This window comes from Solanum lycopersicum, chromosome 2 (assembly GCF_036512215.1).
Source record: "Solanum lycopersicum chromosome 2, SLM_r2.1".
Classification (NCBI taxonomy): Eukaryota; Viridiplantae; Streptophyta; class Magnoliopsida; order Solanales; family Solanaceae; genus Solanum; species Solanum lycopersicum.
This window is the reverse complement of record NC_090801.1, coordinates 62,694,142-62,718,797: the sequence shown is the minus strand read 5'-3', so window position 1 is coordinate 62,718,797 and position 24,656 is coordinate 62,694,142. Positions and strand designations below refer to the sequence as shown.

General features: G+C 34.1%; 3 protein-coding genes across 4 annotated transcripts; 2 read left to right on the top strand and 1 right to left on the bottom strand.

The window, feature by feature from the left end:
• Window positions 1–1,877: 1,877 nt before the first annotated feature.
• On the top strand, window positions 1,878–8,022 carry LOC101253958 (serine acetyltransferase 2). Its single transcript, XM_004232506.4, has 10 exons — window positions 1,878–2,387; window positions 3,231–3,428; window positions 3,521–3,580; window positions 4,027–4,122; window positions 4,227–4,251; window positions 4,428–4,522; window positions 6,220–6,386; window positions 6,484–6,557; window positions 7,399–7,458; window positions 7,699–8,022. The coding sequence occupies exons 1-10, from the start codon at window positions 2,127–2,129 to the stop codon at window positions 7,731–7,733; spliced, it is 1,071 nt and encodes a 356-aa protein (XP_004232554.1). The 5' UTR covers window positions 1,878–2,126; the 3' UTR covers window positions 7,734–8,022.
• A 1,359-nt stretch (window positions 8,023–9,381) lies between these two features.
• Window positions 9,382–20,856, top strand: LOC101254258 (protein GRIP). Of its 2 annotated transcripts, none has more exons than XM_010318158.4 (22): window positions 9,382–9,673; window positions 10,261–10,753; window positions 10,956–11,071; window positions 11,778–11,947; window positions 12,473–12,566; window positions 14,193–14,279; window positions 14,368–14,448; window positions 14,696–14,821; window positions 15,476–15,584; window positions 15,660–15,739; window positions 16,915–17,043; window positions 17,145–17,245; window positions 17,496–17,629; window positions 17,728–17,825; window positions 17,897–18,016; window positions 18,133–18,160; window positions 18,264–18,322; window positions 19,297–19,368; window positions 19,444–19,491; window positions 19,705–19,810; window positions 19,927–19,985; window positions 20,437–20,856. In XM_010318158.4, the coding sequence occupies exons 2-22, from the start codon at window positions 10,297–10,299 to the stop codon at window positions 20,545–20,547; spliced, it is 2,385 nt and encodes a 794-aa protein (XP_010316460.1). In that variant the 5' UTR covers window positions 9,382–9,673; window positions 10,261–10,296; the 3' UTR covers window positions 20,548–20,856. The 2 variants fall into 2 exon arrangements, with proteins under 2 accessions (XP_010316460.1, XP_004232555.1); XM_004232507.5 differs by having other exon boundaries at window positions 10,245–10,753.
• An 891-nt stretch (window positions 20,857–21,747) lies between these two features.
• LOC101254553 (phosphoserine aminotransferase 2, chloroplastic-like) lies at window positions 21,748–23,511 on the bottom strand. Its single transcript, XM_004232508.5, has one exon. It carries the CDS (start codon window positions 23,270–23,272, stop codon window positions 21,974–21,976), a length of 1,299 nt encoding a protein of 432 aa, XP_004232556.1. The 5' UTR covers window positions 23,273–23,511; the 3' UTR covers window positions 21,748–21,973.
• Window positions 23,512–24,656: the final 1,145 nt, after the last annotated feature.

Sequence of the window (24,656 nt, the reverse complement as noted above, 5' to 3'; positions counted from 1 at the left end):
TCCAGGTACATTAACAATACTCCCCTAACGTCTACCTAGTAGTATACTTTAAACAGTGTATCATCAATTTCATAAACGTTTTGTCTTGTTACTGATATTTTAATACTCCCTTCGTCCGATATTGTTTGTCATAATTTATATTTTTAGAATCAAACTATAAAAATTTTGACTAACATTTGAAGATGTATTTTTTCATCATATTAATATTCAAAAATTTATAATTTATAGTACTTTTCATATAGTTTTAAAATATCTATTTTTTTTGTTTAAAACATCAAATTAATATGATCTAATTTATTTTTTAAAATTAGTCAAATTAACTTTTGATAAGCGTAACATAACAAACGTTTCCGGACCGAGAGAGTAACTTATTTATTTAATAATAGTAGTATTTGTTTCTTTTTGAATACTTCTCAAATCACTTCTTATGGCTCCACCACCCAACATTGATCATTGCAAATATTATATATCCCTCTATTTTTTATTTTTTTTATATATACACATATAATATATAAATCAAATCAGTTTTATTAGTTCGTATGATTTTACGTTTCATATTTTTAATTATTTTAATAAAAATTAGAATTTAGACATTATCTTTCTACATATAAGAGCTTAGTTAGATCGTTACTTTTTCAAAACAATCTTCATTTGAGGATACTACTTAATAACATGTCTAAGATCAAATTTTGATTTTTTTTTTTGAATAATTCAAGGGAAGGCTGTAATAGATATTGATTCTAGAAGTTTATTAAATCAATTTATCGAATAAAAAAAAATATACATCTATTTATTTGATTTAACCTAGTTCACGAGAAAGAGTTATAGGGTTGGATTTATAATTTGTAGGATAATTATAGAATTTAACTATTTACGAATTTATAATCTTTCTTTAACTAGTTAAACATGAATATCTTTTGAGATTTAAATTTAAATTATTTGTTATTATGTTTTGATATAAAAAGAAACTTATTCTTTTGGATAATTTTATATATTATAATTAATTAAGTCTTAGAGTGTGTTTGATATAAAGGAATTTTTTCATGTTTAGTTGGAACAAAAGTTTTGGAAAATGTTTTTCAAATTATCTTATTTTTCTCAAAATTAAAGAAAATGAATTCCCTTCAAAAATTAAAAAAAACATTTTTCAAAACTCTTATCCAATTTGAAATTATATCTTTTTTTAGGGAAAACAATATTTTTTTTAAAAAAATTCAAATTTAAAATTTTATTTTTTTTATCTTATCCCCGACCCTCACTCACCCACCACCGGCCAACCCCCCCAAAAAAAAAAGTAATTTTATTTTTTCAAAATATTTTGAACTTCAATTTTTTATTTTTAAACTCCTCCCCCGGCCAGCCCCCCACCCACTCCCAACCCCTAAAAAATTAGTTTTCTTTTTTAAAAATACTATAAAATTCAAATTTTTATTTTTTCACTCCTACTCCCCTCCCCCACCCCACCCCCAATAAAATTATTTTCAATTTCATAAATTATTTTCTATTCTAGTAAAAATAAAAGATGTCATTATTTTATATTCTACCTCGACCAGTGACATTTCATCAGTTGCTAGCTATTTACAAGTAATTATTTTATATTTGAAGTATCCTAAAAAATTATAATATCTTTATTATCATACCTTTATTTAATATTTTTTTAAAATTAAATTTTAATAAATAAACGTAAATTAATTTATTTTAATTAATCAATAAATACTTTTTTTTATATTAGTCAAATTCATATTTTTAAGATTAATAATTTTATTTTGCTATTAAAATAAGATGTCATGTACATATTAATTTTATGAAATCAATAAATATTATACTTTTTAATATAAACCAATATATAAATAAAAACGAACATACGAAATAGAAACAATAAATAAATAAAATTCGTATGGTCGAAAACACGGCAGATTTACGTCTTTCTAAATCAACCACATCGAACCCCAAAACCTAAAAGATAAAAAAAAAAAAAAAAAAAAACCCAAAATACATACATAGTATAGTGCTTAGTGTGTATCACAATCTATCATATTCTTCATCTCTTCTCTCTTAACACTTGATAATTGCATGCATCCTATAATGGAACCCTAAAACTACGCTCAAAACTCGTAAATCAAAAAATGGCTTGTTCTTGTTTGAGCGACGATACTTGGTTCGCTCTTTCTCAAATGCGTACCACCACCACCTTACAGGTCGAAGATCCACAAATAATCGGACCCAATTCCCCCGGCATGCCCGAGTACTGTTTAGAAAAAGTTTTCCCCGTTTACGCGGTTGGCGTTTCCGAACCCGACCCGAACTTGATCGTCTCTGTCGCTAACACCGCTTCTACTCTTGGTGACCCTATTTGGGATGCTGTAAAGCTTGAAGCAAAGCTTGAGGTCTGTTTTTTTCATTCTACTTTTTTACTTCTTCTCTTTTTAACTACCACTGTGTATTTGATGTTTTCACAAGAATCAAACACATGTGCAAAGTTTACACAGATAAAAAAAAAGAAATCACGAGTTTGTTGGGATTTGAGCCTGCTTTACACATAGTTTGACCTCAACACAACTGTTTCATTTAAGTTAACAGTTTTTTTTTTTTTTGGTAGAAGTTGTTCTTGGGATTTGATTTATATCAATGGTACAATTGCTAAGAATTTAATATTTTAATCATTTATCCATCCTCGTTTCCAAGTTATTACCTATTCACATGTGCTATAGATAGTTTACTTTTAAATTATGTTGTTCGATCCTTTAAAAATTTCTAACACACATCCGATGCTATTTTAAGAGTTTGAGCAACGTAACTTTTTAAGTCGCATGATAGATTAATTTTCAACACTGATGGTGGTGGATATCAATACTCTATTGTTGGTCTTGGATCAGATGGATGTTTTCGTATGTCCGGTGTTTGTAAGCTTTCATAGTGGAGTTGATGTAACAAATTCGATAGTTTGATAGTGGAGTTAATGTAACAATTTGATGGTGGAGTTAATATAAGAAATTTGATAGTGTAGTTAATGTAACAAATTTGATAGTTTGATGGTGGAGTTAATGTAACAATCGTTTTCAGCTTTTCCATCATCAAGAGAACATGTATAATAAAGATCTGAAATCTACTATGTAAATATAGGTAAGCTGGATTTTTCTCGATTTGTGAGTTTTGTATGGATTTTGAGAATGTGTTTTCGCTGATAGTTTTGTGGAACCATTTAATTTTGTTTCTATTATGCGATTCAGGCAGAGAAGGAGCCAATATTAAGCAGCTTCTTGTACGCAAGTATTTTGACTCATGATTGTTTGGAACGGGCATTGAGCTTTGTTCTTTCCAACCGTCTGCAAAATCCTACACTTTTGGCAACTCAATTAATGGACATATTCTCTGATGTAATAATGCACAATCGGTGCATCCAATGCTCTATTCGACTTGATTTACAGGTGCCCTCGGGATTCCATGAATCTCAAATACATTCTCTCTTTATACTTTTTGGCAAGTATTAACAATTCCTTTTGTCCCTCCTCCTTGTCAGGCATGTAAAGATAGAGATCCTTCATGTTTGTCATACTGTTCTGCTCTTTTGTACCTTAAGGTGCTGTCTTTTGGTCTTTTATTCTATTTAGATGATTATTGTTTATATTTTTGTTTTATTTGTTTCCTATCTCTTTCCCCCATTGGAACCTAATTTTATTACCCTTTCATTTTGTTGAATATTTACTTACAGTTACATCAACTTCTTTTCTAGACACTAACACAGTTGAGATACTAAATCCTATGAACTTGTAAAGGAGCCTCATTAAGTTTACCCTTGGTGTTTATTTCTCCTAAATTCTTAGCTAGGCAAACTATCTTTTAGCAAGTCTACTTCTTATCTTAATAACCTCCATGCTTCATCTCAGTGTTTCTTTATCACCGTTGATTTATATAGAGAGGGATACAAGACGAGAGAATTATGGTTCTCAATCTACTGAGGATTTTGCTTTTCTGATATTTGATTGCGAATTTTTTAGATCCTGATATCAAAACTAATCTGTTTAGGGTTATCATGCTTTACAAACACATCGAGTTGCACATACGCTATGGAATCAAGGGCGCAAAGTCTTGGCATTGGCGTTACAAAGTCGAGTTAGTGAGGTAATCTGATATCCTCTACTTGGTGATAGCCATCATTGTCATTTTCAATAGTACTGACCTATTGCTCTATGTTACTTCATTGTGATTTTGTCACTTCAATACAGGTTTTTGGAGTTGATATACATCCAGGTAATCATTCAGTTTCTCCACCCCACTATCTGCACCAAAAGATATGGTTTCTGTTTTATTCCTGCCAATTAAATTCTCACAAGTTACTTTTGTAAAAACTACCAGTCAATTATCTTATTAGTGGATCTGCATCGATAACTATGACTAAGTTATACCTGTGTTTGCCTATAAAACAGCTGCCCAAATTGGAGAGGGAATTCTTCTGGATCATGCCACTGGTGTTGTAATTGGTGAAACTGCTGTCATAGGGAATAGAGTTTCACTTATGCAGGTGAGTTATGCCGATTCCTATACGTTGCGTGTTGGTGTGTCATTTAATACCTATCTTCTGCACTGTAGATTTCTGATTGAGTGGAGGATAAGATAATTACACTTTTTCCTTATTTTTTATTTCACTTTGCCTTCAGATTAAAAGATCGAACAGAAATTTGAGTGTCATGGTAAAATACAAGTATCTATATGCCTGACAACATTTATTAGAGTTTTCGAGCATACAATGTTAACAAATTGTTGATCAAAATAACTAATAACTGATAGAAAATTCTGTTATTGTAAAGGCTGGTACAGATGTTCTCCTTTGGAGCCTGACAGCAGTGGTTTCCCTAGCCCTCTAAGTGATTGACTGAATCCGGTAGATGTTTAGGAGTACCTTTCAATGAGTGGAGTGTGTTTTATGTTTACCCTATAATTTTAAATTTGCAACTAGAAAATTGGTTTGTCATCTATCCCTTTTCAATCGTTTATCCTTCAACTTCTTGAAAAAATTGAAAAACCCTTTAAAAAATACTCTAGAGCCCCCTACCCTCTCCTCCCAACAACCAATCCTAAAACTCTTTTTAGCAAAACTTTCCTCAACTTCAGTTCCTACATAAGTCAACCCCCCTTCCAGAGCTCTGCCAGTTCATGAGGTGTGGATTGTTTTGCTTGAATTTGTTGTGGCAGGTAGGGTATACCATCTAATCTATGTTGCATGTGATGCAGAGAGTATAGATAGTACAAGAATCAGTTCATTCTTCCACCATAACATAAACGTATTTGTGGACATGAGGGTAATCCTGTCAAAAGATTCTTCACATGAGGTGCAATAGTATAGTTTTTGTGTAGTGATTTCTAGTGATGTCTTGAGGTGGCAACTAGTGGGAATCCTTCTATGTGAACGGAAACGGATTCCTTAAGCATCTGTTACCTAAATAATTCATTCCATCACCTTGAATATCATCAATCTGTACTATATAAGCTGGGAAACTTGTACTATATAAGCTGGGAAACTTGAATCTCATGGGGAAGTTCATACGTCCTCTATCCCGAAGATCGTCTAAATCGCCGTTTTGGTCACTCACAAAGTTGTGTCCGTTTTTCTAAAACGGAAGTAAATAAACTTCGCACAACAAAATGTTTGGTGTTTGTTACACTCGTCAGTATTCTTCCATCTTCTTCTTCTTCTATAACACTATACTCAAAATACAGCTCACATGTCCTTGCAACAAAATACTAAACAAATATTTTTAAAGGCTTGTCCTAATAAGTGCACAAAGTGAAAGCTGGATAAATTGGGAGGGATTAGTTGCATTTTATTTGCCTCGACCAATTTATGGGAGAGTTCTTATACTTGTCATTGGACAAACTTAAACTTTTGAACCCTGTATCGTGTCATGAAATCCATTTAGTGTCTCCCAGGTACTGAGCACGTAATGAGTAGACAGTCTGCCACTGTGAATCTGTGCTCTGACCAGCTTAAACTTTCAATTTCCAGATCCTATTATGAAGCTCATTTATTGCCTCCCAGCTGCTGAGTGGGTTATGAGTAGACTGCAGACACCCAGGCTCTTCCTCTTGTATTTGTATTTAACACAATATAACTGATTATTTTATCCTCCACATCATGTCTGTAGATTCATTATGTGGAGATGTTTGTCAGTATAAATTCTGTTTAGTACTCCTTTTTTCACCTGAATATATTTTGCACAGGGCGTAACCTTGGGAGGTACTGGGAAAGAGATTGGTGATAGGCATCCCAAAATAGGTCAAGGTGCACTGATTGGAGCTAGTGCAACTATACTTGGAAATATAGAAATAGGGGAAGGTGCAATGGTTGGTGCTGGTTCCCTTGTGATGAAGGATGTTCCTCCCCACAGGTTGAGTATTATATATTTAAATTTCTGGTTCATTTGTAAAGTAGTTCTTATAAGCATTGATATACTGGTTGCAATGTGCCGGCCTTTGGTTTTACAGTATGGTGACAGGAATACCAGCAAAGGTGATTGGTTATGTAGATGATCAAGATCCATCTTTAACTATGAAGCATGGTATGTCAAAGATGTTTGCTTTAGTAGTAGTATATTCTTTTCTCTCGTAAATAGTACTGTGGTTAGTTTTATTATGATAAATATGCCACATATGTATGTATATGTCTTCTCTTGCAAGAGTTAACTCATTTGTATGATTTACTTGAGGGATAAGAGGAACAATATGATGGTTTTCTTTATTAGGTTGTTTGGGTCTTGGAGGATGGTAAAAGTGGTAATTCTGACTCTAGAGGTTTTCCTGGAATATCTGATTGGAGTTGCTTTGTTTAAAATAGATTTGCTTGTTTACATGAATAAGGGAACAATAAGGGGGAGAAAAGAGATTCAGCATTTAACCCTCAACATTTAATCCCTTCCCTAAGTTTTAAGGAAGCGGCGCCGATAGGTTTGGAAATATGAGAGAGAGTATATTATTGAGCATATTGACGTTATCCTTGCCATGAATTAAAATAAAGGAGATCCTAGATGGAAACTTAGACTGAAACATGAAGGTGTAATACAATTGGATTAGGTAAAGAAGGCCGAAGGCCATGATCCGTAAATCTTTACTCAATCAAATTATGATGATGTTTGACAAAGTTGAAGTAGAAGTCATAATAAGAAGACTTTCTCGCTGGAATTGTTTCTAATTTCTTTGAATTAGTAAGACTTGACTTATTAGACCCCTGAATTCTCACCAGTCGAATATCCTGATGGCTCATACTTGCTCATGATATACTGAAACATTCCTTTGTAGTTTGCAGTGATTGCTCAAGAGCTACCAACAGGAAACTTTTATTGTCTTCTTCTAACCCTATGCTTAGAAGGTAACTGCTCGTTGCTTTTTATTGTCATATTGCAGATGCCAGCAAGGAGTTCTTTAAACAAGTAGCCATTCGCTGCAAGGAAGCAAGATCCAATGGTGAGATTTCGTTATGCCAGTATGTTGCTTTAAGTAGGGATATATTGCCTTAGTTGGAACAAACCGAGAGTCATCCAGTTGAACTTGAGCGTTGCCCCTACAGCAGCTTTTGTCACATCCCAATCCAATGATAATGATGTTATAGATATTCCCAACTCCAGTAGTGAAATCTTTTTTACTCAAGTTTTTGTTGTATTAGTAGAATGACATAACTCTACTCTGTATCTCTCTTCTTGACAGGAGCGGTTGCTTCAAAGGACGATGGCTCAACATGAGATTGATGAAGATACATCTTCGTTTGACTATTAACCCCCAATTCACTTCAATGTGTGAAAATGATTTTAGTATTTTCACCATCTTTAATACTACTATAGGATTTCTAAAAATAGAAAAAATAAAGCTCCTCTTTAAAGATTGATCATCATTCAATCGACGTGTAATGCCATGTATGTGTGCCCTTTTAAATTATGTTACTGTATTATTTCTTTCTCCAGGAGATTTGTCATTTTGTATATTTGTTTGAATTAATGCTATAACGAAATATTGGAACATACTGTTAATTAATGTTGACTGGATTCAGCACTATGTTTCATGTTGCCATCGAAATAGAAAAGAAAAAAGAATGAGAGGCAAAACAGAGTTTCTATTTTTTTAATTACTGTATTATTATTTTTATGATATGAATATATTCTTACGGGTGTATTTTGAGAAGTTACCCACAATACAAGTTTGCTTTGCCGACAATCATATTTCTTTGCAAAAATTTCATAATAATTCAGTGTAGCAACTTTTTTAGATCAGACGAAATAAAAATATACAAAATAAAGTATAAAAAATTTCCCCCATTAATCATTTACTCAAAAAGAAAAAGAAAAGGGAATTTAGTCAAGATAATCAATATCTTAATGTTCAAACAATTAATTTTATACAAATATTAATTTACATATTTATGGTATTATAATAATTTTAATTATGTCGATCTAATTCATGGCATGTTATATAGGATATTCATTGTTTTCTTTTCTGACTGCATGATGAAAATTTCACTAGGTATTTATAGGACAATGGTAGATAATAACAAATTAATAACCTAAAATGAATATAGTAATTACGGTTTGATTTAATTGTGCTCCATAGCAAACATTAGCCAAAGTTTGTCAGTCGTCTCTCTTCTAAAAATCTCGCTCGCCACTCTCTCTCTGCTCGCCTCTCTCGCTTTATATACAAAAGTGTATAAATTGTATTTCTGTTTTGTATAAAGCGAGAGAAAATTGTATATACACATGCAAAAAAACATAAATCTTCGTGTTACATTTAATTATACAATTTACAAACATTTTACTTCAATTCAATTATAGACAAATGCAAATTTTATACAAATATTATAGCGAAAAAGACCAACGAATTATACAATTGCGAATTATACATTGCAGTGAAATACAATTTTCTCTCGCTTTATACAACAAAAGTATATAAATTGTGTTTCTATTTTTGTATAAAGCGAGACAAAAACATATATCTTCTTCCTCTACACCTATAATTATACAATATACAAATACATTTTACTTCGATTTCAATTGTATGCAAAGTAAAATTTATACAAATATTGCAGCGAATTATACAATTACGCATTATTAATTGCAATGAAATAGGATAGCGAATTATACAATTGCAGCGAAATAGGCTAGCGAATGATACAATTTAGGCCAACGAATCATACAATTATATATGCATAGCGAGACCAGCGAATTATACAATTTAGGTTAGCGAATTATACAATTGTATATATACAGCGAATTATGCGGTTATATGTTTGCTATGGAGCGCAATTATGCAAACTTTGTTATACGATACAAATATGAATATTTTGTTTGCTATATGTGCAAATTATATATAAATTATATGTAATTATACAATTTTTTTATTTTTAGATGAGAAATAGAAACGCAGATAGTATGTGGGAAGGTGTAGCAGGGAAAACGTGAGACTGCAAGCTCCCCCCCCCCCCCCCCACCCCCTACGCGATCTCAGAATTTTTCTTCCCCTGCTTTTTCTTTGCGGATTATTGAGATTTTTCTTTCTCGATTGATAGATACTCTTCTCAATAAAGGGATTTATTTAGTATTAGACACCGTTTCACTCTTTTTGCCGCTTGGACATTTTACAAGCATCTAGATCTGCAGTTCCCCACTGCTTCATCCATATTACTTCTCAGGTCAGCCCTTTTAATGCTTTTCAATTGTATCTAAAATGATGCTTTCTGCATACATTTTTTCTGTTGTGTTAGTGCATTGCTAAAATTTAGTTAATCGTAGGATCTGATTGATACTGTAATCTGCACCTCTTTAATTTCATTGCACCAGAAATGTGAATTTAACTGTTGAAGTAAGCCTGAATTTCTCTTATCCAATTTTCTCGAATTTCATTTTCTTTGCGAAACTGGTGATAAACCTCAACTGCCATCGGGTTTTCTGGAAAAAAAAATGGAGGAGGGGGCAATTTCTACTAAAGCTACATTGGTGTGATCAATGTGAGGTGGGTGATACAGAGAGAGTCTATTATGATGTTTTGAATCTTGTACTAGCTTCGGGTTAATCAAATTAGCTTGACGGTGGATCTTGCTATAAAACTTTTATTTACTTACCAGAATTTGGCATTCAAATGTTGATATTTTTGAAGCCAATGTTTGTGTCTTTTTATCTCGATTCTTTAATTTCAATGCGGAGTTGCGTGATCCATATTAGTGGATTATTTATTTTGTGTTTTGTGATGGTTACTTATTGCAGTTGATGGATGAAACAGTTTAATCCCTACTTCTCAGAAGCTAAAGAGGAAATAATGGAGGGAGATATTAGTAGTGGGGCTGCAGATAATCACACGGAAGATGCTAGCAAAACAGAGGCACAGTTCAATAGCTTCAATATTGAGAGTGATCATGTAAAGGATAACGGAATATGTGAGAGTCACGAACATACAGGTGATAGCCATGATGATCTTGTACAAATGCTCGTAGAACTTAATTTCCAGAATGAATATCTGAAATCTCAGATTGTGGGATGGCAAAGCATCAACATATATTCTGATGACTCTGGTCAACAAATTAAAACGGCTGCACATGAAAATGTGGCAAGTGATAATTCAGAAGACCTTAATGAGAAGATCGAATCTTTGAATAGAGAACTTTTAGAGGAAAAGCAAACACGAGGTGCTGCAGAGGTAGCACTAAAGCATCTTCAAACTCTATATTTGGAAGCTGACACAAAGGCCCAAGAGTTGTCTGTCAAAGTTGCTGAAGGTTGTGATTTGCTTTGACTTCCATTTTCTTCTTCATGTTTGTTGAATTCAACATCAATATGGAACTCGGATTTTATGATAAGTTCTAAATGTTGGTGATGTACTTCCATTGTTAGTTGCAGATTTTTTGGTTTTCCTTTTTTAGTTTCAGTTGACAAAGAAGATATGCTATTCTGAAGTCTATAAATGGTTTGTTTGAATAGTACAAAATAAGATGGATCAGGAAATAAAAGAACGTGATGAGAAGTACTCAGAGCTAGACTCGAAGTTCAACAGACTTCACAAACGGGCAAAGCAGCGTATTCAAGAGGTGCAAAAGGTAAATTCTGAGACTATCCTCTTTTATTTGATATGTCTGATGTCTTTCATCAATTTTTCATCAAAACTTGGTCAACTTTACAAAAGGTGTTTTACTTCTACAAAACCTTCCGAGTTCTAGCAAAACCTTGTATAGATAACAATATATTCTACAACAACAAATGAAACTGGAGAAAATTTTTGATTATAGATGGTTTTCATCTCCTTAAAATGTTACTACTCTTTTCTTTCTGAATCGTCCGAAGATGCAAATGAGGCTTCACTTCCATTTATCTTTCTTCCTTATATCCATCTTCATTGCCCTTCAGCTTCTTGCTGCTTTTGCACTAGGAGTCACCCATGATATATTGAATAGGGAGTACCGATTTTAATTATGACATGAAACTACCTGCTAAAATAGACTTGAAAACTGCATTTTATCTTAATGTCCAAATGTAGTTCCTGTAGGATTGGGTGACTTTTGGTGAGGACCATATTTTGTAGGTTTTTCCTTTTCTGGTATACCACTTGTATAAATCCATGATGACCTTGTTATTATCAATGAAATCTGTTACTTGATAGAAAAGATGCAATTAAATTTGGACATTAAGATAAAAATGTGGTGGACAAGTTATTCAAGTTGTACATTAATTGCTTACATCTTTTTTAATTTTTAAAGAAAGAATTACGATAATTAACTATTTTTTGTTGCAATTCTGTTTCTTTAGGAAAAAGATGATCTTGAGGCCCAGTTTCGTGATGTCAATGAGAAATCTGAGCGCGCATCCTCGCAATTATCTGCATTGCAGCAAGAGTTGGAGCGCAGTAGACAACACGCTCAGGAGGCACTGAAAGCAATGGATTTGGATAGGCAACAGTTAAGAAGTACAAACAACAAGTATGTCCTCCTTGTGAACTTAGTTGACACTGCTTCTTCACAAGTGATTTTGATGGATTATCTGTTTATTATTTGGATTAGATTTGAAGAAAAAGAAAAAAAGAACAAAGAGATATCATCAGAGCTACCTGTCGAACAACTTCTTGATTGAGCTACAAGATTACCCCTTGAGATCCTCAAGTGTCCATATACTAAATGAGAAAATAACCTTTTAACATAATCACCTAACATTTTGTCAATTTATCTCATCTTTTTCACGTTCGAATTGCTTGCAGTAATGATATGATATGTTTTTTCTCTTTTTTGACGATGTCAAGTCTTTATTAAATAGTTGCATCAGGCTTTGGAATTGTCAGTTTTGTTTAGATACCAAGCTAGTTCATGTCAACTCGTCCCAGATGTTCTATCGATTTTGTCATATCAATAATTCAGTATTGCTTTTCTAAATGTGAAATTTCTTTTGGATTTTCTTGTCATAAGATGCTTGATTACTTATTTTCAGTACACAAATTTGTTAATTTTTAGGCTCAGAGACAACATTGAAGAGCTGCGCCGTTCCTTGGCACCAAAAGAGAATGCTCTGGAGGCATCACAACAGGCACTTCTAGAGAAAGAGCAGGTGTGCAGCTGTGAGAAAGTTCACTTATTGTATCAAGTTAAATGCCTATAAATAGATAGTGTTGATTGTTTTATGGCTTCCTGAGTCAATCTTATGCCCTTACCTGTCTTCTAAGTATTTCTTAAATCCTTTTGGTATTTGTATTCAATTTTATTTACATAGGTGGTGAAGCTCTAAGTTGAAGCAGGAATATACGCTGGCACATGGGCATTACCACCTGACGCGCACACACCCGTGAAAAAAAAGGGTAGAAAAGAAGAATTAGTTGAAAGTTTTCAAACTAGTAAATAGACAAGTAGATCTCCAAAAACCCATTAAGAAATAGAGCAAGTTGATTTGGCAGTCTGGCATTTATAACTGATCTCTCCCTCCTTATATTTGTTTCTTTTGTAAGAAAATTGTTGGTAAGTTAACTATTCAGTTTTTTTTGTTCCCTAGCAAAAGGGCATCTTTAAAGCTCTTTTAATTTGTAAAAAGATTTGTCTAAGACATTGCTAGGAGAGTATAATTTGTCAGCTGCCGCTCTAAGATGGTGCCCGAGAAAGCTTGTTTTGAGCATCTTTAAAGCTCTTTTAATTTGTAAAAAGATTTGTCTAAGGAGACATTGCTAGAAGAGTCTGCTGCGGCTCTAAGATGGTGCCCGAGCAAGCTTGTTTTGAGAAAGGCAAGATGAAAAATAAAAAAAAAATAATTTAAGAAGAAAATTAACTAAAAAATAAAGCAGTGGACTGCAAATAACTGAAATTAGTGAGATAATTCTCATGTCAATCAAGTTAAGAACTGTTTTAAATCTCTAAATAAGCAATTTTAAGTTTCTAATTCAGATACTTGCTGGTTTACACGTACTAAATTCTAGTTTAATGTACTTGTTCACTAGAATATTCATGCATAATGTTTTTTTAAAAACAAATTTTTGCATCACTTTATCATCAATATTTATAATTTTACTCACTTCAAGATAGAGCCCGTCGGTAGTCGCGTTAGCTAGCCAGCTTATTAGTTTCTGATTTTAGTGTTGTTTCCTTGTGTCATTACGGATAAATGTATTTTATTCTTTTGAGATCTAGACAATGTTAATGATAATTGTTCTCATTTGAGCAAGATATCCAGTAAAAAGAATCCATCTTCCGGGTTACTTTTCTAGTATTTCCTTACTTATTGCACTCCATGTGTGGTGACGTTTTATGATTTCTTGTGTTTTGCATTTAGTCATCTAAAATAGATTGCCAGTTGCCTAGCGGGGTTCGGATTCAAACTAGTGTGAATCTCTGCAGACTTCAAGTGTAGATGGAGTGGACAGAGTTTTATTCCAGAAGCAAAGACACGTTTTATCTTTTAAATGGACTTGTGTGCTTTCTCGCTTTAAAATGGATAAGATTAAATTGAAGTTTATCAAGGTCTACAGAGATGCTTATGGTATTTTTCAAGGAGAAATAGATAATAATTTGAGGACCAGGAATCTCATGTTGACCGAAAAGGCTAGAAATAAAATGGTTTTTCAATTATGAAACCCAGGATACGTGTAAAGGTTCATGGCAAATTGTGGATATCTTTGGCCTATGTCTAAGTTCTCTCTTGATACAGCTCTTGAACTTAGAGGATCTTTGCTGAACCTTGGTTTTGCAGAAGTTAGAAGAGATGCAAGCATTACTGCAGGCAGCAGATGAGAAGAGACAAGCTTCAATTGAAGACCTCTCTTCAAAGCATCAGAAGGTACAAAGGCAGTATTACTGTTGCCCTGGTGCTTTAGCTTCCTTCTTTAGTTCTGACCATTTCTTAAATAAATTCTCTTTTACATCAGCAAAAAGAGAGTCTGGAAGCCCAAATTGCTGAGGCATTGGCTGAAAGAAGCAAAGCAGCTGAAACAATCTCATCTCTGCGGGTAATGATTCTATTCCCAATTGTACACAGAGATGGAATAATGCAAGCGATATAAACTTCATCTTGCTCATATATATTTTGATAATTTAATGAGGTACCGATGATCTGAAAAATGACATCTAATGTATTTCTTGCTCAGTGGATTTTTGGTTCCACAACGTTCTCAGGATCCTGTTTATTATGTATTAGTTGTTCAATTTAGTATCTTCTGGATATTTGGAGCTCTGATCGTGCATTGTTCCTTGTAGACTGTGGTTGCAGAGAAGGAGTTTAAGATTGCAGAGATGGATGCAGCTTCCACTGGTGAAGCAGCAAGACTTAGAGCTGCTTTTGAAACAGTTAAAGGAGACATTGTTCATCTGAAAAGTGAACAAGTATGAGCTAACACTTCTCAATTTGACCTTAAAATTCATTCGGAACGATTCTTTTCGGAGCATGTCGGTCATTCAAACATATATTATTCCAAGACTATGAGTTGCTAAAGTTCCGCTCCTTTTTTGAGATTGCCAATCTGAAAAGGAAGTTTCTGCTTCACTGGCAGTCAAGCACCAGATCACAGGCTTAGTTGTTGGGAATCCTAAATTATACTTGTTACTCTCTGCTAACCAATATGTCTTTACCAACGCATGCCTTTCTAATTGAATAGAGGTAAAAGTGGTGGATAAAAGTTCAAAATGTTAATCTTATAAAGAATATGTTGCAGTTGCTCCTTAGCAGTCATCTTAATCTTGATAAAGAGCCTGTTTGGGAATATAAATATATCCTTGGAATTGCCCGTTTTGATTAACAATTTGATATGTCCCCATAAGGGTCGATTCCCAATCTCCCCTGATGTAGTCTTTCATAGTAAAATTTGATCGTATGCGCATTATAACTTGTGCTTTGGTCAAGTGTTTTGTGTAATGGAGCAAATAGCTGCTCTAATTAATTTGGCATAAACATTTTCTAAATGATTTATTCTCGTCTCTGGTAAGATGTTTAATCTGCTTTGTTTGGTTCTTACTTCTGTAATGTTTTGATGCGTTTAGGAGAAAGAAAAAGAGAGTTGGGAAACCACCTGCCATTCACTCAGAACAAAGCTGGAGATTGCTGAGAGTAACTGCATCCGTGCCGAGATTGAAGCGGCCAAATTTAGAAGTATAATTCTGTATACTGGTTAGTTACCTTGTTTAGGCGATGAATTTGGAGCTCATACTTGTATTGACATTGTAGGTCAACTGGAGTCACAGTTATCTGCTCAGTCCCAGGTATTAAACTCAAAAGAGGCTGAATTGATGGCGGCCAAAGAAGAGGTGATCTCTTATTTAACTTATCTGTATTTCTCCTCTCACAAATGTTTAGGCCCCATTTGTTTTTATAAGATTATGACGTCGTAATGTGTATACACGTTTAGATATTTAATATTGTATCTAGATCTTAACGCTGAAAAACTAACATTGTTTTTTCAGCATCTGAATGTGGATAATTTATCTTTATTTTAAAGCTAATTAATAGATAGAATTTCAAGTAAATTACTACGAATAAATTTGTATCCACAAAATGTTGGAAAATGTTTATTTACGGGGAGTTAAATAAATTTTTTATTTGATGAATCATACTCTAAAAAAAACTAGAAAGAAAGGTAGGTGGTGATCGGCAATAATAGTTGTAAGGTGGTGGTGGTCATGATTGTATTGGGGAGATTGCCTATGATGGTTGTGCAATGGTGTCCGGTTTTGGTCAGATAGAAGTTAGTGGTAGAGGTGGTTGGTACTGGTGGTTTGCGAAGGAGGCGGTTAGTGGTGGTGACTAGTTGTGAAGGTGCTTGGTGATTGTGGTGGTGACCGGCTATGGTGGTTGCGCAATGGAGGCTGGTGGTGGAGGTAATTGGTTAGTGGCAGTAGTTGACTGTTGTGGAGATGGTTAGTCGTTGGTATCAATGCATATAGAACTTGTATTGATGTCTAGATATCGAGATCCTCCTGAGGTGACAGATTAATTGGATATTGGCATTCTCCCAACTTCTTGGCAAAAAGATTATATATCAATTGGATCTATGCACTTCTCTTATTTTCTTCTTGAAATATGTGCACCAATTGCATATTTGACATTTTACTAAAGGAATCATTTGAAGCAAGAAAAGAAACAAAGAATCTGCAAGTGACACATATAATTTTTTTCGCCTTGACTGTATGGTATATACTGATTTAAAGTTATTGAGACTTCAGGTAAAGATTTTTCTTCCAGTTGCTAGACTGTGCAATGATAGAATCTGGCAAGTTTAGGATGTTGAATGGCTCTTTTTAAGATTAATCTAGGATGCTGAATAGTGTGCCATTGACTTCAATTATTCCTTAAGAGTTTGGTACTAGGGAGTTTGTTGCATGAAAAGTGGCTAATATAATTATGGGAAAGAAGTAGCAAAGGTTGACACAAATATTCTTTGTTTTATGTATCTCATGATTTTCTCTTCAATGGTCACTTGCAGATCAATCGCACTCAAAGTGAGTTTTCATCTTACAAGGCTCGTGCTCACGCACTTCTCCAGCGAAAGGATGCTGAATTGGCTGCTGCTAGGGACAGCGAACAACTTAAAGCACTGGAGGAAGCATTGAAGGTATATGCTTTTGGGTGTAACTAGTGAAATGCTTTGGCTTAATAGTTTAACATTAAGGTCATTTAATTGTTGCTAAGACATCAAAAAATTTGCTCTTTCAGGAAGTGGAGAAAGAGGTAATGTCAGTCTCTTCTGAAAGGGATAGAGCCCTTCAAGATCTAAAGAGCACCTTAATTAATCATGAGAAGGAACTTTCGGACAGGTAATCTGAGTTTGATGACTTGTTAGATGTTCACCTGAACACAAATTATACGCAGTTCATTTTTGGGGTGTTTTTTCACAGATTAAACTCACAAACATTGACATGGACACACTCTTCAGTTCATTTACACCCTCGGGCAAAATAGTTTTAAATCTAACTTGTAGTAGTACAGAGTTTTTACAGATTTGATGTAGCTTTCATTTGCTGAAAGAGAATGAATTGACACACTTCTCCATTAAATCATTTCCAGAGATGAAGCTCTTCGTGCTACAGAGCAACGGATCAGAAGCATGGAAATGAAGTTCAATTCTGCTATTTCTGCTCACCAAAAAGAGAAGGAAGCATGGGAAATAAGCCTTCAAAATGTAGAAGAAACATGGCGATGTAATTTCTTAGGATGATATAATAATCAGCTTTCTATTCTTGAATTGCCATTTATTCAGCTTCCAAATGGAAAACTAATTCTAGATACTGCTTTGCAGTGAAATGTGATGCATTTAAAGCAGAGAGTGTGGTTACCTCTGGTGATAATGTTCAAAAAGAACTAGATGACCTCAAACAAAGCTGTAAAAAACTGAAGGTGTGATTTATAATTATCAATATCATCATAACACTTTTTAGTTTGGTGACACTGAGTTCTTTAACTTGTAGGAAGAGCTTGATTCTTTTCGTGACCTTGCTGATAAGATGATTGAGGAGAAGGACAATGAAATCTCTAGACTTCTAGACGATAACGAGAACCTTCGCCACAAACTTCAGTCTGAATTTTTAGTAAGTGTGGAGCAGTCTCCAATCACCTATTCATGAATCTGCTTGAGCAATCACCTAGTTAACATGTGTATTTAAGCATTCTTTTAAAATTGTGATTTTTCTTCTGCAAATATCAGGCCGATCGCAATGGCAATTCCAATACAGGTATGAAGATCTTCAGCACCTTTTAGCTTATTCTACAGTTCAAAATGATATTCTTTGATAGCTGCTTCAGTGACTAATATTGCTCTTTGAAATGATTGTACAGTATATGACAAGCAAGATCCTCTGAATTCGACTACCTCAGCTGCTGATCAGCAGATTCTGGTATGGACAATTTTCTAGTTACATTACTGTGCAATATTTTCATCAGTTACTGCAAAGGGGAAAAAGAAAATCAAAGAATGAGACAGAGATTAGTACAAGGGGCAACAGTTTTAAAGTCCAACCCAAACATGGTCTGGCATGCTTTATGCTTTAGACATGTCCTTTTTCGCCTTAATATACACCATCGGGACACCTTTAGCCTCCAAACGCCTCAAGAGAACATCCCTTGGGACTTTGTCATAGGCCTTTTCAAGGTCAATGAACGCCATATGAAAGTCCCTCTTCCTTTCAATATACTTCTCCACCAATCTCCGCACAAGGTGGATGGCTTCAGTAGTCGAAATCCCCGGCATGAACCCAAATTGATCCTCAATAATGGACACTCCTTTACTGTTACCTTCTCAAAAAAAAAAAAAAAATTGACACTCCTTTCCTCACCCTCATCTCCTCTACTCTCTCCGAGACCTTCGTAGTGTGGCTTAACAATTCGATACCCCTCTAATTGTTATAGTTTGGATATCACCGTCGTTCTTGTACAATGGAACCATTATACTTCATCTCCACTCGTCGGGCATTTTTTTCCGTCTTGAAAATAGTATTAAACTACCCAGTCAAAACCACTCGACACCTGCTTATCTGTTATATATATGAAAGAAAAAAAAGTAGTATTTGAAGTAAAGTCGAAAAAGAATATTTGGAAATTGAAGTCGTCTCTGGACATGCATTTAACCTGGGAAAAAGTTGAAATTTTGTGAATGGATGTGGGTTTTCACTTTAATTTAAAAAACCCATCTTCAATTTTTTCCAGAAAATCAGTCCAATGTATAACTAAACAGTGATTTGAAAGAAATATAATGAAAAAAAGGAAAAATAATCCGTGGACAAACCGCTCCTTAGTTAAGAACATTAGTTTTTAGCATTCAGAGACTTCATTTCTGTCTCACGCCACTACTTAAAACTTCTTGACGCTTCAGGTCTTGGCGAGACAACAAGCACAAAGAGAAGAAGAGCTTGCTCAGTCACAACGTCACATTCTAGCCCTTCAAGTAAGTTATTTGCTCCGAGAACATCAATATTCTTTAGAGATAGTTCCCTCATTAGAGTCTGATGTCTTGATTCAGGAGGAGATAGAAGAGCTTGAACGTGAAAATCGTCTCCACAGCCAGCAGGTATGTCTTTAAATAAAAGTCATGTGTCTGTCATGGCTAATTCTCTTCTTTCTTAGGGACTGGAGGGTGGCTTGAGTTGTTTAGCCATGGGCATAATGTTTGAGTGGGCTTAGGCAGCTGGTTCTTGGCTTAGACAATCATATACTATGCTGTCCTTTTACTTGGACTTCTTCTGATTTGTATTCCCTTACAAGTTTGCCTTAATGAGTGCAGGAAGCTAAGTTGAAAGAGGAGCTTAGGAATATGGATAGATCACAGAAGAGGGAAGGGGTAGATCTGACGTATCTTAAGAATGTCATTTTAAAACTTCTCGAGACAGGTAACTTTTCAGTGTTGCAGTGAAAAGGTTTAAAATTCAGGATTTTTTTAGTTGAACTAAATGCTTCCGTAGGAAATTATTTACATCATAAGTTGCTTGTGATAAATATTTCACAGGTGAAGTGGAGGCTCTATTACCTGTGGTTGCAATGCTTCTTCAGTTCAGTCCTGAGGAGGTGATGTTCTTGTTTCCAGTAGTAAACTACTGTTTTCATTTCTAAAATATTGGTGATCGTTATGACAATATATCTCAGTAATATTCATGAATCTATTAGGCCTACTCCGTTAAAATAAATACATTTAAGACTTATTGTGACATGGTACCTTTTAGCTCATATGGCAAGAGCAGGTGTATGTATTTGCACTGCAGGTATAGAGAACTTAATTAATCATCTTATTTTGCTATTAATTGCAAAATCTGGTTCTATCAAATGATTAGAAATTGAAAATGTGCTATAACTTTATTAGATTTCAAATAAATTAAATTGGAAGGCATATGCAGACAAATCTTTTTGTATTTATCGTTCTCATGCTGATATCTGTTGATTATGATATATCAATAGTGAGTAAATGTATTAGAGTGTAATGTAACCTGAAAATCTCATGAGTCTACTGATGCATTTGCAGATGCGGAAGTGCCAACAAGCCTATCGCTCCTCCATAGAAGCTCAAGCAAGCCCGTCAAAAGATACATCAGGATCGGGGAGCTCACTGTTTTCTAGATTCTCATTCTCTTAACAGCCAATGAGGGCTGCAGAGATGCTTCCCAAATGTTGTCTTATCCAGCTTCAGTAGATAGTCTGTAGCAGACGTGGAAGGAGAGATACAGTAGAGGAATGTTTTGTGTTCTTATGTAATTAACAAAGAAATGCAAAAGAAGAACAAAACACAAAAAATGAGTAGGCATCCCTTGTCGTTCTTCACACGATATGTATATCAAAGGTATTTCGTTCTTCCTTTTTTTGTTTAATTGAGTGCAGAGAGAGAAGGAAGAGCACATTTGATAGAAATTGTAAAATTTTTGCGTAAGGAAACCAATTGAACTGATGACTTCCCTAGAACTTCACTATTAAAAATAACATCTTTGGAGTATATATTTGCCATACTTTTAGAAGAGCCACTACCACCTTAACTTCTTCGTGATTATAGTTTTTGGCCTCCCAAAATCTCAGAGGAAAAACGATGATCTCCAAATAAGTAAAATAGCAAAGGAACTTGAAAATTTTCCTTCAGTATCTGTAGTTCGAATTTCTAATTTGAATTGCAATAGATGTGATAAATATTAAATACATAATTTGGTGAGAATTTCTGTGATTGGCTACCAAGTAGTCCTTTGCAGTTTCCATCAACATTCTAGAGGCAAGGAAAGTTGGTCTTGAGTTGTTAGTATTTAAATATCTAAAATCAGGAAGATTTAAACAACTTGGTTTGAACTTGTAGACTGCATCTTAAAATATGAAGCATTGACAATAGCACGTCACTTGTAAAGATTCCATCACTGTCAAGTTTACTAGTTGAGGTTGGTGAGATAGACAACGATTGGTTACTTTAATGTTATTAGTATTCGACAAATAAGTTTTACTAACTTGAATTTAGTATATTAAACTTCCAATACACTTCACTTTAAGAGGTTGAGGTTTGTAACTTATTCCACCAATACACATTCATCATCTACTTCTTTTACTCTTTTAAAAATAGTGCCAAGTTCTGAAACACAAATAATTGTGGCGTTTCTCTTTATACGCCCTTCCAACCAAAAAAATGGTTCTTTCGACACTATGCAACAAATTACAAGTCAAACAGAGGGGAATCTCAAAAGTGAGTTGCTCTTATCATCAACAAATAACATGACAAGAAGAAATTTCAACCTACTTATTCAACCATATTCCTCATAAAATGGAGCGAGTGCTGCTCAACAATGAAACCAAAAAAAACAAATTGAAAATACTTCTTCATTAAACTTCTAATAGGACTAAGTAATAGTTTCCATATTTCTAAAAACAAAAACTTCCTAGAAGTACACAAGAATCAATAGGACTAACACATACTCAAGTGTTGTCATTCAGACTCTCTCTCTCAACTCAAATAAACCAACAGAACATAAAGGCACAAAAAAACAGAAAATTATAAAGGGTTGCAAATATTAAAATAGAACAATATAGTTTTAACCATGCTTAGCTTGGAACTCCTTCATGAAAGCTACCAACTTTTCAACTCCAGCCAAAGGCATAGCATTGTATATTGAAGCCCTCATTCCACCAACAGACCTATGTCCCTTAAGCTGCACCATCTTCTCACCAGCAGCTGTCTTCACAAATTCAGCTTCCAATTCTGGTTTAGCCAATGTAAATGGCACATTCATCAAAGACCTCACTGATTTATCAACTGGGCACCTGTAAAATCCATTGCTAGAATCAATAGCATCATACAAAATCTGAGCTTTCTTCTGATTCTTCTTCTCAACCTCTACTAATCCACCTTGATCCAACAGATCTTCAAACACAAGCCCGCACATGTAAATACCATAACAAGGGGGTGTGTTATACAACGAATTGTTCTCAGCATGGATCTTGTAATCCAACATCACAGGTGTACTTTCCTGTGCATTTCCAATCAAATCTTTCCTTATAATCACAATGGTAACTCCAGATGGACCAACATTTTTCTGTGCACCAGCGTAAATGATACCAAATTTAGAAACATCTACTGGTTTTGAACAGAAATTCGAGGACATATCAGCAACAAGAATGGTTTTCTCGTTAAGGGGTGTTGGGTAATCTTTGAATTCAACCCCATGAATAGTTTCATTGGCGCATATATGCAAATACTTGGCATCTGGGTTTTGTACCAACGAATCAAAATTCGGGATCTTGGTGTATTTTTCCGATTTACCACTCCAAATGACATTCGGTTTGCTGTATTTAGCTGCTTCTTTGAAAGCCTTATCACCCCATGAACCGGTGACGATGTAATCAACGGCGTCGTCCGGTGAGCAGATGTTGAGAGGAATGGCGGCGAATTGGGTGGTGGCCCCACCTTGAAGGAAAAGAACGGCGTATTCATCAGAGATATTAAGAAGGGTTCTCAGATCTGATTCTGCTTTTTGAATAATGGAAAGGAATTCTTTTCCACGGTGGCTCATTTCCATAACGGACATGCCGGAGCCCCGCCAGTTAACGAGGTCGGCTTGGGCTTTTTGTAGGACATTTTCCGGGAGCGTGGCGGGTCCGGCAGCGAAGTTGAAGACCCGATCTGATGAGGTGGTAGGGGGTGTTTGGAGGGGAGTGGTAGTTGTGGAGGCGGCGGCTGAGCAGGAAATAGACATAGATTTGTATGTAGAGGTTAGGGTGGTGGTGGAGGGGAAGGTGGCGATATGGGTGGCGGATTTGAGGGTTTGGTAGTTATGGCGGGTGGTTTTGTTGTTAAGGAGGAACGATTGGGTGGTGGCAGCTGACATAGCCATGGCCGCAGATTGTTTGTTTGCCTTTTTCTTCCCTTTAGAAACTGTGTGTAGAGAAGGTTGGGCGATGCAGGGGAAAAAGAAGAAGTTGGTGTGTTATTTATACAGCAGTAGTAGGGAAATGCGGAAAATTAACACACATAATCGTTTAACAGTCGGACAAGAAATAAATTATTTATGTATTTAACTTTTATGTAATTTACAAATATTTGGTGGATAAAATAAGAAATAAGTAATTTAAACATAAAGTTAATATTACATTTGATTGGCTATATTATACATGAGATTGTATGTATAAGTTATGGCAAAATCTATAAGTTATTATAGTTATATGAATTTTTAAATTATCAATTAAACATCGTAATTATATAAAAATTTATTTTTTATTCAGCTACCAAACGATTTCTAACTATACAATTCTAATTACCTATCAAACGATCTCTAAAGGTGTGTTTGGGACAAAGTGAAATGTTTTATATGAAAATATTTCTTATTATTTATTTTCTAATATATCATTTTCCTTTCGTCAACCATAAGTGATATTTTAATCTTTTATTTTGTATCGAATTAAGTTGCAATTGATCTTATTCTTTTAAAATATCCTTGTTTTTACATTAAAAAAAAACTACTAACTAAGCATAAGTTGGTAAAATTATATTTTTATTTTTTAGGATTGAGTAATTTTTTTAAAATTGTATTCAAGCGAAAAAGTACTTAAAAAAATAAGTACACAAATAGAAAACACATCCCCACCCTCAAATCAAATTAACATAGTCAACTAATACTTGTATAAAGTAGATTCGGTGTTCTTTGTTTAGTAATTGTGGAATAGAAGATTCCCACTAAATACTAATATTATTATATTACTACTAAATTTTAGTATTATATTCCAATTTTTTGAATAACTAGATCTAATAATATGCTTCTAATTATTTTTAAAAACATATTTTATAATATAATATAAATCAAGTAATGTATTCTATTCTGGTTAAACTAATCAAATTTTGTTAAAAAATTGGTTAAATTTTAAATTTGTTAAATACATTACCGAGTCAACTTGTTTATAAACCAAATTAAATTATTTAGAATTTTGGATCAATTTAGCTCATTTTGGACTTTAGGTAACTTAAATTGATTAGCAAGTACTTAACGAAATATGCTTTTTTTCTCCCTAAATTGATTTAACTCATTATAACTTAAAATTAAATTATGAATCATTATTATTTATTCATTTATGAGTAATTTTCTTAGATAGTCAATCATGTTTAAGAAATTAATTAAGAGTATCACTTATGTTTGTCTCAAGACTATAAATATCACCTAACTTTACCTATTTTACTCAAACTATACTTGACACAAAAAATACATTATCTCTCTCCTATTAAAA

Excerpts from the sequence above, each read along its gene's own strand:
- LOC101253958 (XM_004232506.4), top strand. The coding sequence starts at position 2,127 with ATGGCTTGTTCTTGTTTGAGCGACGATACTTGGTTCGCTCTTTCTCAA. Across the intron at positions 4,252-4,427 it reads TGGAGTTGATATACATCCAG|CTGCCCAAATTGGAGAGGGA; the intron begins GTAATCATTCAG and ends CCTATAAAACAG. Across the intron at positions 6,558-7,398 it reads ATCTTTAACTATGAAGCATG|ATGCCAGCAAGGAGTTCTTT; the intron begins GTATGTCAAAGA and ends GTCATATTGCAG.
- LOC101254258 (XM_004232507.5), top strand. The coding sequence starts at position 10,252 with ATGAAACAGTTTAATCCCTACTTCTCAGAAGCTAAAGAGGAAATAATG. Across the intron at positions 10,754-10,955 it reads GTCTGTCAAAGTTGCTGAAG|TACAAAATAAGATGGATCAG; the intron begins GTTGTGATTTGC and ends TTGTTTGAATAG. Across the intron at positions 17,826-17,896 it reads AAAGCTGTAAAAAACTGAAG|GAAGAGCTTGATTCTTTTCG; the intron begins GTGTGATTTATA and ends TTTAACTTGTAG.
- LOC101254553 (XM_004232508.5), bottom strand. The coding sequence starts at position 23,272 with ATGGCTATGTCAGCTGCCACCACCCAATCGTTCCTCCTTAACAACAAA.